The following is a 15,471-nucleotide window of genomic DNA, read 5'->3' as shown; positions in this document are numbered from 1 at the left end:
CTAGAGCCACAACAATAACAATAACAACAGCTACAGAGCCAGTAGCAGGCCCGTGCATTTTCGTTTCCTTCTTCCTACAGCCAAAACAATAACAACAGCTACAGAGCCAGTAGCAGGCCCGTGCATTTTCTTTTCCTTCTTCCTACAGCCACAGCCACAGCCACAACAACAACTACAACAACGATTTCGCCGTCGCGGTGCTTCGAGGAGGCACAGAATGACATTGAGCCGTTGCCTAGCAGCTAACGTCACATCCGGCTGTCTAGTAACCAAAAGTGATAATGACGTCCCATCCGGTCATAACGTCAGGACTAGTGACGGTGGTGTTACCTGGCAATTCACGCATTACGATGCTGACCCCGCCGGGCGTTCGATCGAGGCCTCCGTTCGATGCCTTTCATTTGCCGCTTCCTCGAACCCCGGTCAACTAGTTTGAAACCCCGGTCAGCGGGGTTTCAAACTAGTGGACAGCAAACGAAAGGCACAGCATCCGTCAGAACTATAGTGCACTAGAATACTAATGTAGTGGCGCGAACGGAGGCGCGCGCCAGCGGAATGGCTGAAGCAAAGCGACTCGCCTCTCGCAAGGGGCGCTACTGCGTCTTTTACTAGCCCCGCACCGCTGTTTCCGTGCTGATGAGGGCATTAGAAACGGCTCTCGGACCACGTCCCCCGGACGTTCACAGTGCGTTTCGGTGTAGCTAGACGCGGCCTGCTTGCGAGCTCGGCCTGCGGACAGAAATTTGTGATCATAGCGAAGTAATGCTTTCACATTGACAAATCGTCTCTTTTTTTTTTAAGTCGATATTTATTGCCTCAGGGCATCATTAGGTTATGAGATGAAGGATGAATAAATGATTAAATGAATGGAAAAAGTTTGGCTGATTTTATGAAGTCCAGAAGTGAGCGATGATGGGGTCCCTGCGTCCAAGTGACGTATGAGGCAGGATTGGTTGCTGAAAGGCCAGCTATTCTCAGGTGCCGAATTCATGTTGGCTTGAGTGCTGGGCAGTCCCACAGTAAGTGGTGGATGTCGGCCTCGACATCTTCGATGTTACAGATCGGGCATCCTGGGCGAGGATATAAGTGTTGGAAGTATGACCACGTCCTAGTTACTGCTGGTGTAAGGGCAACACCGACCCGGATCCTCCTAAGCGCAACCTCCTCTGCACGGGTGAGACCGCGGGGAAGGGATATCGCACACGGAGGGATAAGTGCACGTGTGCGGCGCCGGAGGTGCTCCTTTCTTGACAAAAGGAGGGCAGCGTCGTCGACTTCGAGTAGCCGTGGGATTGATGCGTCTTGGTTCACGAGGCGGGTTGCAAAATCAGCTTGACTTTGGGAAGGCAGCAGATCCCGTGGGACCCACTCAATGCGTATTCACTGTGGGATGCGCGCCGCAAACTGGTGGATGTCCTGGCAAATAAATCGTCTCTTGTGTGCTGTCAGTCTGACTGTAGTGCTGTGTATAGTCCGTACAGAGTGGCACGAAGTAGAAGAGGAAGACGGGCTCTCACTGCAATGCGCCGGGCTGTCGGAGCGGTTGCGTGGGCGCTCGTGAGGCGTCTTCGTTCGCCGCTCAAGAGCCGATGATCTCAGGAAAAGTTGGGAGTGCAATCTTCATAGGGAGGACAAACCACTGACAGAATCTTCAGCGATCTGCGAGTGCCACTTTGAGCCCGAATGCATTTTGCGGGATTACGAGCACTTGATAAACAGCTCCGAAGTGCGACGTCCTCATGAAAAACCGTATCTGGCACCTGGTGCGGTGCCTACACTCCTTCCTGTCTGTCCCTCTTACCTTTTTGTCGAGGCGTTAGAGACCGGAAAGAAAAGGGCCAGCAAAAGCAAGCTTGTCGGCGACCAGCAAAACGTCACGACAAGGCACGCATATGTCGAATCAGATGAGGATTGTCTGCCTCGAAATTGATTGAATGTCCTTTATTGAATGGGAAGGCTCATGGCCATGGATGGGGATTAAGGGGAGTAGACATAATCTTCATTGTTTATTTAGGTCGTCACTCGAATCACATTGCTCTAACCAGGCCACTAAGCGAGCCATACTTGGCAAATATCATCTGTGTGTTTGCATCAGTTTCTAGAAGGGAACGGTAGTTCAGGCGGTAGGGTTCGATCTCGGGGCGTCCAGTAGAAAAAGCAGGGCATTCCCAAAGTAAATGAGATATGCCGCCGCAGGTTAGAGTCGTACAGTGGGGGCACGTAATCATTTTCTCCTTATACTGACGCCAGCGGGCCATAATACGTGGCGTGTAAGCCGCATGGGCGATGAGCTTATTCAAAAAGACTTCTTGACTTCGGGTGAGGTGGGTTCTTCTCGTAAAAGGTGGGTCTGGTGTGGCCACCTGCATGCGATGCTGACTGAGGCTACGAAGACTGGTCCGAGTATAGTGCATAAGGGCAAGAGAAGGGGTGAGTTGCCCGCCCAAGGTCGAATAAGGATGAAGCAAGGGGGGTGGGGAAGTAAATGTGGACATCCCACCTGCCAAGGCAGCCGCGGCGTGTGCCGCCGCATTGCCCCCTGATTCGTCCGAGTGACCTGGGGTCCAGTGAATAGCGACAGTTCTGGTCGCGAGTTGGTGGCGTTTAAGGAGGCGCTGTATAGCCGTAGCTGTTGCATCTTGTGAACCCGGAGTAGCGATTTCCTTGTAAGCTTCAAAGGAATCAGTAAGACTACGTAGTGACCCAGTTCCGGTGCAAGGCACTCCTAACAAGGCTCCGCAAATCACGAGGAGTTCAGCGTGAAGAGGGGTACCCTGAGGTAGATGGCAGGCATAAGCGCCTGAAAGGGAAGGGTTGTCATCGCATACCCAGGCCATAGATGCGAATTCGCTTGTAATGGATGCGTCGGTGTATATGTCAGTCGTATCGGGGATTCGCTCTTGTCGGTGATGGGCAGCTAGGAGCTCCCGGGGAATGACAAAATCGCGGTTTATAGGTCGGCGATGGACGCGTGTGACTACTGGCATCTCCCAAGGGGGAAGTGATGCATATAGGGCTGGTGTTTTGCCGTTACGCTGTTCATCCCAGGCCAACAGGCGACAACCCTGGACAGTGTTCTCTAGACGTATTCGATGACGCGTCTGTGACTCGGTAACGATGGTAGTGAGCGGTGGAAGAGCGGCCAAACGCTCAAGTTCGGCTATAGGAGTGTGCTTAGGTAGACCGGTAATAGTGCGTAGTGTAGCGCGATGAAGGCGTTCGACCTTAGCGAAGTCAGTCTTCGACAGTTGGAGGACCGGTGTACCATAGAGAATTTTTCCGACCGCCGCTGCTCTGGCCATCGCACGGCAGGCATGCTGCCGCGCACCGCCGTGCCGGTTGGACAGGCGACGAATAGTATGTAGCAGTGCTGGCCAAAGGCGTTGTAACTGACGAACCCATTTCTGGGGGCTGTTGCAGCTTGATATGGGCAGGCCAAGAATGCGGATTTGCCCATTTGAGGAGGTGATGGTGTTGCCTCCGATGTGAAGATGGATCTGCATACTGGGGTTGGTTTTATGTTTTCCGTCGATACTAATCAATTCTGTTTTATGTGGTGCGAGTTCGAGGCCAATTTTGGTTAGTGTATCTTCAAGACAAAGAAGGGCCGCCTGAAGTTCAGTCTCCATAGAATATTTGTCTACGTAATCCGCTGCCTCAATCCAGACGGTAATATCATCGGCATATATAGCGAATCTTGCGCTTGTGCTGATTTCCAGATTCTCGGCGACGCTTGTCATGGCCAAGTTGAACAATATGGGTCCGAGAATGGAGCCCTGAGGTACACCCCTATCCAAGTAATAGGTTTTGGGCACCCATCCCGGAGCTTTGCCATGTAGCTGAATGGGTCTAGATGTCAAAAAATTGCGGATCCAGATTTAAAATAAAATAAATAATTGGTTTACAGGAAGGGAAAGGCGCAGTATCTGTCACGCTCGCTCTGTGGACACCTGAGCCGCGCCGTAAGGGAAGGGATGAAGCTGGGAGTGAAAGTGGAAAGAGAGAAAGGGAAGCCGTAGTGGAGAGCTAATAATTAATAATAATAATAATAATTGGTTCAGAGGAAGGGAAAGGCGCAGTATCTGTCACACTTGCCATGTGGACACCTGAACCGCGCCGTAAGGCCGTAAGGGAAGGGAGGAAGGTGGAGAGAGAGAAAGGGGAGCCGTAGTGGAGAGCTACGGAGTAATTTTGACCACCTGGGGATCTTTAACGTGCGCTGACATTGCACAGCACACGGGTCTTGAGTTTCTCTTCCTCAGCATTTCGAATTTTCTCCCACTTCCTGCGCTTGACTTCGTGAGGAATCCTGAAGATTTTCCTGCAGCGACTATCGCCCGTGAGATGTTCTTTGCCGCACAGGCGGCAGATTGGTTTGCACGTGTGGTCGTTGGTAGGATTGGATAGTCCGCAACCTGTGCAGTTGGTAGTTGTGCTTGCACAAACATCGGCTCGATGACCGAGCTCGCCACAGCGATAGCACACCTCGTATTTCTTCTTGAATAAGTTGCCTCTGTGGCGACTATTGCAAAAGTAGAGCCAGGTAGGCACTTGGCGCTGAGCGAATGTGATGAGTACTGCGGTGGTGTTCCCGAGCCGCCGAAAGTCCACAATGGGTGGGTTACGGTTGTCTTGTAACTCTGCTTGGATTGTATTTTGATCTAGTCGGAGGCCGACGCCGCGAATTACACCACGGCTCGAACTATCATCTGGAGTGCAGTAGACGGATATCTCATACGCCTTGTTGTCAATGGCGATCCCTTTGAGTTGCATCACTCGTTCAGCTCTTTCGACGACGGGGGTGCAGTACATTAAAGTATTCTGGATCAGGTTAGCTTGTATTAGGTCTTCGTGACGAACAGCGTCTCTGGTGAAGTGAGCAGCAGTGCAAATCGCTTCCAGTAGTTGGTTGGTTGGTTGGTTCATAGGAAGGGAAAGGCGCAGTATCTGTCACACTTGCTCTGTGGACACCTGAACCACGCCGTAAGGGAAGGAATGAAGGCGGGAGAGAAAGTGGATAGAGAGAAAGGGGGGCCGTAGTGGAGGGCTACGGAGTAATTTCGACCACCTGGGGATCTTTAACGTGCGCTGACATCGCACAGCACACGGACGCCACTTCGTTTCGCCACCATCGAAACGCAGCCGCCGAGGCCGGGATTCGATCCCGGGAACTCCGGCACAGTAGTCGGGCGTCTTACCACTGCACCACCCCGGCGGGGCATTCCAGTAGTTGGTAGGTTGTAATCTTGGAGAGTAGCAGTCCGCCCCGTGGGTGCACAATTAGCTTGAGAGCGTTGCTGGGTAAGCGAGGCTGGTTCGATGCTACAGATTTTGGTAGGTTGTAATCTTGGAGAGTAGCAGTCCGCCCCGTGGGTGCACAATTAGCTTGAGAGCGTTGCTGGGTAAGCGAGGCTGGTTCGATGCTACAGATTTTTTGGCTAGTAAGCGTCTTCGCTGCCGAGGCGTGAGTTCAGCTTCCGTCTTCGCACGTAGCCCAATGTCGATTTGGGACGCTTGGTTCGGTCCCGCTTTGTCTCCAGGGAAATCTGGCACGGCAGCCCTGATGTTGTTCGCACTTCCCGGAGCTTGTTTACTTTAGTCAACCAATCACTGGCTGCTAATTCTTCTCGAGAAATTGGGATGCCTTCTACGCTGACCGTCATGGCGAGTTACGGCGCGCGGGCACGATCCACGGCGCAGCCCAGCTGGCGAACGCTGCTGCGACGCAGGCAAACATTCTCGCTCGAGATCTCAGCTGCCGAGCCGAGAGTATGATCAGCCACCCTGCTTCCGCTGACACTAATATATCACGCGCTTCTCTACTCACCACTTACACGGACATACTCCAGCACTACCGACTCCAAAGGTGCACATATCCTCCCGCACACCGCGATCTAACAAGACGCGAGGCCGTCCAATGGCGCAAATTACAAACTGGCAGCTTCCCACACCCCCTCTTATACAGCAGGATCTTTCCGGATCAGATAGCCCCCATGTGTAAACACTGCTCAACTCCGGCCACACTCATACACATGGTGTGGACTTCTACACATTACAACACAGACAACACAAACACCCCAGAGACGTGGGAATCTCTCCTGTGTACTTCCGAGCCAGCAGACCAACGCTGGCTTATCCAACGCGCGGTGGAGGCCGCGGCATCCCAAAGGATCCCCGCCGACCTTCCATAAGTCAGCGCGACCGGCCCTTTGACTGGTCCCCTGTTTTTGGGCGCAATAAAAAAGTTCACCACCACCACAGCACACGGACGCCGCCTCGTTTCGCCGATATCGAAACGCAGCCGCCGTGGTCGGGTTCGAACCCGGGAACTCCGGACAGTAGTCATGCGTCTTACCACTACACCACCCCGGCTTTTCTTTCTTCATTGCCTGACTTCGGCTCAATACACAAAACCACTTACAGGGCACAATGAGCATTCATTGATACAACAATCAGCCAGGTGGGTTGTGGCGTCGTCATTATAAAATTCTCTTAGGGTGACTAATGGCTCCAATCTTCCGAGCCACTCGGGAGCTTCAGGAGCAAGTTTCTGAATTTCAATATATCTATTCGTGCTTCCTGAAAACAGGTCCGTGCTGGCCGTGCGTCAGGACCGCAATGGTATCCTGCCATTCTCGAGCGCCAAATACAGTGGAGGGCCATTAGCATAATAAGGTCAAATGGCACCCCATCCTCATTCTCTACTGGCAAGTACCTAATACCATGCGAGTTTAATGGAAATTCCTTTTTATAGTCCTTTGTAAAATATCCCAAAAGTGTACCCCTTCCCAACAATGTAGAAAAACGTGGTCTATAGTTTCTGGCCGTTTACAAATTAAGCAATGCGAACCCCAAGGTAAAAATAAATTCTTCCCTTCCAAGAACTTCTTTACTGCCAGTGTTTCCGTGTGTAACTTAAAGAAAAAGGCTTTTGCATTTGACGGCACCTGCATCGCCTTCACCCGCTTAAGTACGTCGCGTCCTGGTCCTCCACTGTATAAGGCCCTGTACATTGGTATGGGAACAACTACGTCACACAAATCCTTGTACAGCTTCTTCCTTCTAACACGATAAATATTCATAAGAAAATCGAACAGACAGGACTCGCACACTAGCGACAACGTCTCTAAAATAACCAAAAATGCGTCCCGATACACTTTCGGTCTAGACAACAAAGTCCGGCAGTGCATTTCCGAGCCTTAATTGGCACACAGTACGCAAAAAGGGATCTTTTACATCGCGAACAAAAAGAAATCTGCTGACAATCTGTCTTAGAAATAAATGCCCCAAACCCAGTCCACCGTCCTTCACCCGCCTAAACAAACTGGTCCGGCTACATCGTTCCCGTTCTGCTGCCCAGACAAAAATGGCAAATATCCGGTGCAGTCTCTGTACGTTCATCCTTGCACATTTGGAGCGTACACACTAATAATGCGCCAATAGTTTTTGTTGTACAGAAGATCAACACAAACACATCTGCCCGACGGACATGCCATATGCGCCTGAACCACCCCGGCGGGGCAATATTTCTGTTTCTGAGCTGAACGCTTTAAATGAATCTGAAGCTACAGGTCCCTCACGTCCCTGTTTCAATTGAAGCACATTAACTGTGAAGGCACAGTTAATGTGCTTCAACGAGTGACACTTCCTTCAAAGCTCTGGTGTTGGCTCAATTGATACAGTGACGTCAGCATGCTCTTCACAGCAACTATACAGAGAGACACGGGAGTTGAAATTCTCCATGAGAAATGCATGCTCTTCTGTGCGAATGAAGACAAAACATCCAGCAACAAATCAAACATTTCGCACTGGCCCTTCATGGTAGCAGACAACACAGAACGATGCAATTTTTTCACCCGTGCTGAACTGCTAAGAAAGCCAAGATCCCCAGGTGGTCGAAATTACTCCGTAGCCCTCCACTACGACTCCTCTTTCTCTCTTTCGACTTTCACTCCCACCTTCCTCCCTTTCCTTGCGGCGCGGTTCAGGTGTCCACAGACACAAGTGTGACAGATACTGCGCTTTTCCCTTCCTAATAACCTATTATTATTATTATTATTATTATTATTATTATTATTATTATTATTATTATTATTATTATTATTATTATTATTATTATTATTATTATTAAAATGTTTAGATAATTACACTGAAGCTAGGTAAAGCAGCTTCATGCTAAATTATTTACTAAAAAAAGCATAAATGCACCACAATGGGGCAACGACACAGAGAAACACAACTCTTTGAAGAAGCAGCAATGCCGCCGCTAGAAGAAGTTGCAGTGACGCCATCTCGTGGTTTCCACGCCGAGGAGAACGCCTGCGCATTCGTGCCACTACGATAATATTCTAGTTCACCATAGTCACAACTCTCCGCGGACATCTTAACCCAGCTGTAATATATAATATATATAATTGGTTGGTTGGTTTGTGGGGATTAACGTCCCCAACCGACTGAGGCTATGAGAGACGCCGTAGTGGAGGACTCCGGAAATTTCGACCACCTGGGGATCTTTAACGTGCGCTAACTTCGCACAGCACATAGACGCCACTTCGTTTCGCCTCCATCGAAACGTGTGCTGTGCGATGTCAGTGCACGTTAAGATCCCCAGGTGGTCGAAATTGCTCCGTAGCCAACCCAGCTGTAAAAAAAAAGGTCTGTAGGGTTTAATGTCCCAAAGCGACTAAGGCTATGAGAGACGACGTAGTGGAGGTCTCCGGAAATTTCGACCACCTGGGCTTCTTTAACGTGCACTGACATCGCACAGAAAGAAAAGGAGGGTGGCAAAGAAATCAGAAAAATATGCCGTAGTGGAAGGCTTCGGACCCCTTCGCAACAGATGCTTTCGCCTCATCGTACTTTAGTGGCTCAAAACAATTCTAGACGTTTTTATTGTAAACCGTAAAATAATTCAAAAGGAAAGAAATGCTTGTATCTGTCCGAATGTGCGGACAACTGCACAATAACGGAAGGCAGGAAGGTGGGAGTGACAGCGGAAAGTGAAAGAGGTCCGTTAGCGTAGGGCTAGGGATAAATTGCGGCTGGAGACCTAAGTCCCCGTCAGCAAAAGCTCTACAAGGCTATAAATAATGTTACTAGGTAACCGGGGGGTTTTAACACGCGCTGACAACGCAAAGCACAAGCCTGCTTCTCTGTTTATTATTGATTCTTTCATCATTTTTCTTGAAAATACGATAAAGATGAGTCCAACACTGTTTGGACCCGCAGCCATAGGCTAGTTATGGGTCCAAGAAATGAAATACAATGATGCATACACTTTGTCACATGCATAATACAAACTAGAAACCGCGGGGAGTCGGATGTATACATCAATACGAATTCTAAAAAGCAAGCAGAACAAGGAACATTAAACAAAAGCTTCATTAAACAAAAAGAGAAGAACATCGTGCGTGGTAAATTACAGTAATATATCAGATGCCAACGGTGCACAGTATTAGTGTCACATATAATGCATGCGCTGAAAAAATATTTTAGCTGTAGACGAGAAAGTTCGAGCGTATTTCTTGTGGTAGAGTGTTCCATATCTTAGCACCTATGAAAGACAGCCGTCGTTCTCCATACACATTATGGGTAGGCAGTTTCCTAATGTTGCATTTCTGGTAGTACGTGATCATGTATGAAAAATGGATATATGGAAGGGGTGGTTATATCTTACGATGCTGTTAACTACTGTTGCTGTTTTTAGGTGGCGCAGTGAATCGAGGGGTAGTATCTGTAGATCGCGGAATAATGGTTTGCTGGGGTGATCCAGTTTAGAATGTGTTATGATTCGTAACAATCGTTTCTGCAATTTTCTGATCGGCTCGAGATAGCTGTCGTACGTCCACCGCCATGATTCCAGACAGTATGAGAAATGACTGTGGTTAGTTTTGAGGGAAAGGAAAGCGCAGCATAGATTTGGGTGGAACGTTTTCTTCTGGTCAACATCTAATTAGGTCAAGGTGAGGTTTTCATCATTTTTCTTCGTAGGAAGGCAGAGTAGGGTGAGTGCCGCAATATAGTGGATCCCTATATTTAATAAGATCAGTCACACTAACATTTTTAATGTCAAGAATACACTGGTTTTGACGATGCTACGGAAGCGAGTAGTAAAGCTTTGTCTTTACAATTGTTAACGTCTAATATATTACACTTTAGGAGAGCCCATCGAAGCCCGACCTCGGCGGCCGCTTTTCCATGGCGGCGAAAAGCAAGGCACCCGTGTGCAGTGCGATGTTAGGGCACGGTAAAGAACCCCAGGTGGTCAAAATTTCCGGAGCCCTCCACTACGACGTCTCTCATAGCCTTTGTGCTTTGGGACATTAAACCCCCCAACTCAACCCAACCCATATTGGCATTGCAAAAAGCACAAACAAATGGTGTCGTCTGCTACTGCGAACTCGCGTCAGGCCTCAAGTTACTGCGAGGCCGCGGACTAGCGCTTATCACATAGAGCAGCTCAAAACTTCCCTCTTCCCGGTAACAGCATATGGGTACACATATGCAAGGAAAAAAAGCAGTCCGGCGAAGCTGGTGTTTCCTTTTGGTTTTTGGCTCGAGCGCAAAAGATAACATGCACAGTTTTTTTGTTCGCAAAGAAAACGCAAATTTTTCCTACCAGCCATCGTTAATTACGACATTTATAAAGTCAATCTATTGAAAGGATATTTACAACACTGCCGCAAAAGGCATAGCGAGCTCTATCATGAAACAATTTCACTTCGACTTCCTCTTCTCGTAACAAGACCGCACATACACTGTGTAGTTGCCATCGCGGTGTTACATTCGCATAGAAGACATGAGTTCGTATGGCTTAAGACGGGAGCATGTACAATGTCAGTAGCGAAGCGAGAGGAGCAGGACGCGCGCACAAGGGGCGCAAGTTCACACGTGAAATCGGTCACTTGGCGCACTACACGATAGCGAGCATATCATTTTCAAAACGTTCGCGGAGCTTCTCTTTGCAAGTATCATAACTTGTCAACTGCTCTTCATGTGTTCCGACGAGCGGTGTAGTGCGGAGGCTGACGCCAATACCAACGGCCGCACCTCCACCAAGATGTTACGTGAAGACTTTATATACTGAAAGGACATTTACAACAGAGCCTAACAGACATAGCAAGCAGAACTGTTCCACTGTTCTGCTTTGTCTTCATCTGAATGTCCCTTCCGCGAGGCTCTCCCAAGGGAAAACACTACGTCTTCACTGTCTTATAACATTTTAAGCAATGGAAGCGCGCACCAATGTTAAGCAAAAGATATTTGGCGTTGCTCGATGGAAAAGCCAGCCAGGAACTGAGCAAAGCCGGGTCAGCTTTTAAGCGACTGCTAGAGAAAATATTGGTGCTCTTTTGTGGGAAAGCCTACGGGACGTTCGTGTGTTTGTTTGGAACATTGAACATTTTGAACATTCTTTATTTTTAAATTTTGAACATTTGTGCTTTCTATCACGCAGTTGCGCAGTTTTCATATTTCCGCATTCCTTGCGGTGATCACATTTGTCGCAGTACAGCTAAAGCGGCCTTCTCGTACATCGGGTCTGAAATGGACCGCATGGGTTGCTGAATAAACACACGACATCGAAGCGCAAAAAAAGTATAACACTGGATGAAGTCAAAACCGAACAACAAATATAAGTAAACCATATTACAGCGAAGACGCCTCTCCTGAAGCGTTATCTTCCCAGCATGCCTTGAAAGTTCATGGTTAATTTAGTGCAAGGCCACCAGTTTCCCTTTACGTATTGGAGAAACGCACTGGCCAACTCCCAAATGCAAGCGGGCTGGCACGAACGGAAGCGCCAACTTGGTTTGGAACTCTAGCATTCGCGTCTTTTACATCCGCACACTGTTTAGAACTCCGAACGCCCCATAACAAAGTATTCACTTGGTCGTTTCAAAAGTTCTCCTAGGCGGCATATCTCTTGCATACTGGCTGAATATGTGCGTGGATTCTAAATCGAGGATACAGGATGGACATATGAACACGGATTTGGTCTGCGCCTATTTGCCTTTTAAAAACCTTTCGATAAGTGTAACTGTTTAAAAATGGCTCTTTCTACAAATGCACGGTACCAGAACTACATCTGCCATTTTGTAAACTGTTCGTAGTCACTGTTGATATTGGCACCTTAAAATTGTTATTGGTGATGAGTGAGGATTGAAGTCCGCTGTGTTACGCGTGGTCGGAAATTTTGAACGTTCACCTCTGATAGGATCATGATTCTTGACAGACGGGGATATTACATCAATAAAATCAATCTTAAAAAGTAAATGCTGCTGAGAGAAAGTCAGGTTTAACGCAGAGCTTTATTGCTTCCTTCTTCATATGGAAGCTCATCTGGACACATGTTCGCAATGTTTTCACGTCTCCTGGGGGTCAGTGCCTCGAGAGTGCAGCAACTGTTTTCTATTTCTTTTGCATCGTGTTGTCTATTTGTCATGTACAAAAGCTAATATATCGTAGAGCGATCAGGAACCAATACAAAAAAGTATTTTCGACCGTGCACAATTTTTAAAATTTGAAGCGTTGTTTCTTGAGGCAGCTGTGTGACACTCAAAAACGATCATGTACCTTTCACAGGGAGCGGGCGTTGCCACACTCGCCGTGGTTGTCTACCAGCTAGCGCACATCGCCGAAACAATTCGGAGTGGGAGACAACCATCCAGGATGGAAACAACGCTTGACTACTGCCCTGTGAAAAAAAACATCTCCTATGCAGCAAACGCCAGCCTTCCTGCCGTGGCCACAGAGTGAGGCAACAAACTTACCCCAATCCTCGTGCGGGCTTGTGGCCTTAGTTCCAAACTACAATCACTGCAGTATGTTCAAGACTCTAATTCACTGAAAAAGGCCACGTCAGTGATATCCTGAAACAAAATTAGCTCCGCCAAAACCGCCTAATAAACCCACACCAAAGCCTTCTTTGGCATGGCTTTGCATGACAACGCTGAGAAAGCGGGAGAGGGTTCGGCAAAGTGTTAAACGCTTTCATTGCATGTGGTAGGCCTTCAATTACCAAAAAGAAAAAAAGAGAGTGTTCTTAAGGCCAGTGTTGAATATTGCGTAAACTTCTGCTTCACAGTCTGAGCACTGTACCACTTATGGCAGTGGTATGCTTAGAATAGTCGTCAAAGTGAGAACTAGCGAGGCACAGCAATTTTTCGCTCAGCTCTGACGATCGTAGGAGTTCTTTCCCAATGAAACCAATATGTCACGTCTTCGCCCTGGAACCTACGTCACGTCCGTGTTGTGTCGAGGCTCGGCCACTTGATCTCTTCTAGAAATAACAGCTTGAGAGGAAGTTGTTTCTGCACAGTACCCAGTTGGTATTATGCAGTTGGTACTATGGTACAGTTAGTAGTGCATGCCTGTGTTGTGTTTCGTCATATGTGATGATGTTTTTGGTGCCACATTGCTGGGTGCTCTTCTAGAAGGTTGAGCAGCTGTGATTGAGAGAGTCATGACACGTTTTGAAGTCTGTAACTTAGGTAATTGAATGTAGGATACGGAATACGTTATTTTATGTAGGTGACGTTTGTTTTGGAGTGCATATATAGGGCTACTGAAAATATAGTGGAATACTGAGACAAGGCTGCATACTGTCGCCCTGCCCTATATGCAGAGTGCATCATGAGGAAGGCCGGACTAGACGAGTCTTCAGCTTGAGTGAAGATTGCTGGAAAACGTATCAACAACCTTAGATATGCGGATGATACCACTTTAATGGCAGAAAGTGAAGTGGAACTCAAGGGACTTCTGATGCCCGTACAAGAAGAGAGTGAGAAGTTTGAGCTTAAACTGAACAATAAAAAGACAGAGATCATGGCGTCTTGCCCTATCAAGTCCTGTAGCATCAAGGGACAAGAAGTGGAAGCTGTGACAGATTTTCTCTTCTTGGACTGCAAGATTACCCCGGAAGGAGGCTGCAGCCATGAAATTAGGAGACGCCTGCTTCTGGAAAAGAGAGCCATGGTTAGCCTTGACCGCCTAGTAAACAGCAGAGACATTATTCTGCCAACCAAGATCCGTATAACTCGTGCTATGGTCTTTCCAGTTGTGATGTATGGACGCAAGAGTTGGACTGTGAAGAAGGCTGACCGCCGAAGAATTGACGCGTTTGAATTGTGGTGCTGGCGGAGACTCTTGAGAGTTCCTTGAACTGCCAGAAGATCACATCAGTCGATATTGTCGACCATAAACCCTGACTGCTCATTGGATGGTTACATTATAAAGTTAAAGCTCAGCTACTTTGGTCATCTGATGAGAAGAGAGGAGTCCCTGGAGAAAGATTTGATGTTGGGAAAGGTTGAGGGCCACCGGAGAAGGGTTAGGCAGCGAACGCGATGGTTAGATGGCATCCTCGAGGCGCTGCAGATGAAGTTATGTGAGGAAGATAGTGAGAGACCGGAAAGCGTGGCGTGATATGGTCCATAGGGTCACGAAGTGTCGGAAACGACCGAACGACTGAAATGAACTGAGGTTCAGTTAAGAAAGCAATCCTTGCATCCTTGCATGAGGGAGCAGTTTGTTTGACTGAGGTTTATAATAATGAAGTAGGGTGATTCTTGTAGTTTACGGATGGTTATATTGGATTAGGTCGTATTACGGTAGCGTCAAGGAGATCAAGTTGGGCTCCGTTAAAAGCGGAACACATTAGGTAATTAGCATGATGAAGGTATAATTTATAACACTCTTGAATATTCGTAATTTAAGAGTACTTTCCTACTTATTCGAGCGGATTACTAATTAGTGGTTAGAAACACTCAATTATGATTTTCCTACACTGCTTAACCGATTTGGACTACCCGATTCTTCTGGCCGTATGCATTTTCAAAACAGATAAAGTATTAATTTCTATCACATAGTTTCCAGTAATCTCGTTTCTGTTGATTACATACACATATATATGCTCCACGTCTTGTCCTTCCTCTTGACTGGTTTAATTTCATCTTACTTAAAAAGATTTCATCTTGTGCTGCATTTAGTTCCTTGAGAAACAGCTTTGTTCTAAATCTTCCTTTACTGTACAAACGTTTATTCTTTTTCCCTGGAAATAATCTACGCGTACATACTGTTACGACGGGGGTTTGTCATCGGAGCTCCGAACAGATTGAGAAGACAGAGTCCTCAGCTTGTCAACGGCTGCGCATCCGGCGCGAGAGCTTTTCCCCAACGTCTTTATCCTCTTCCGCTATTCTGTTCAGCTTCTGCAGGACTGCTACATTTCCCCCTTGTACGCGCGAAGCCTTCCGGGTGAAGCGGTTGGTCCTTTCCACGGAAGTGACACGGCTTCATCCGGGTGACATGCACTACTTAAGCTTTGTATGAACGACGACCACTTGATGTCATGCGTTCTATTCGGTAGTTCAATTCGCTGACGCGTTCACGCAGAGCGTAAGGGCCAGTGTGATGAGCTAACATTATCTGCGCTATACCTCGCTTCCGCAAAGGTCCCCGTACGGCACGTGA

At 47.9% G+C, this 15,471-nt stretch overlaps 1 protein-coding gene across 1 annotated transcript in view; it reads left to right on the top strand.

The window, feature by feature from the left end:
* The window catches only part of LOC146209874 (sodium-coupled monocarboxylate transporter 1-like), a 173,389-nt gene that overhangs the window by 146,555 nt on the left and 11,363 nt on the right, over positions 1-15,471 (top strand). The window contains exon 12 of the mRNA XM_084587465.1: positions 12,583-12,752. Within this exon, the coding sequence (XP_084443591.1) occupies positions 12,583-12,752 (170 nt within the window). The remainder of the gene's footprint in view (positions 1-12,582; positions 12,753-15,471) is intronic.

The sequence above is a fragment of the Amblyomma maculatum genome, chromosome 1 (assembly GCF_055883805.1).
Source record: "Amblyomma maculatum isolate TAMU_Amacu chromosome 1, ASM5588380v1, whole genome shotgun sequence".
In the NCBI taxonomy this organism is placed as follows: Eukaryota; Metazoa; Arthropoda; class Arachnida; order Ixodida; family Ixodidae; genus Amblyomma; species Amblyomma maculatum.
This window is presented reverse-complemented; position numbering and strand designations above follow the sequence as displayed.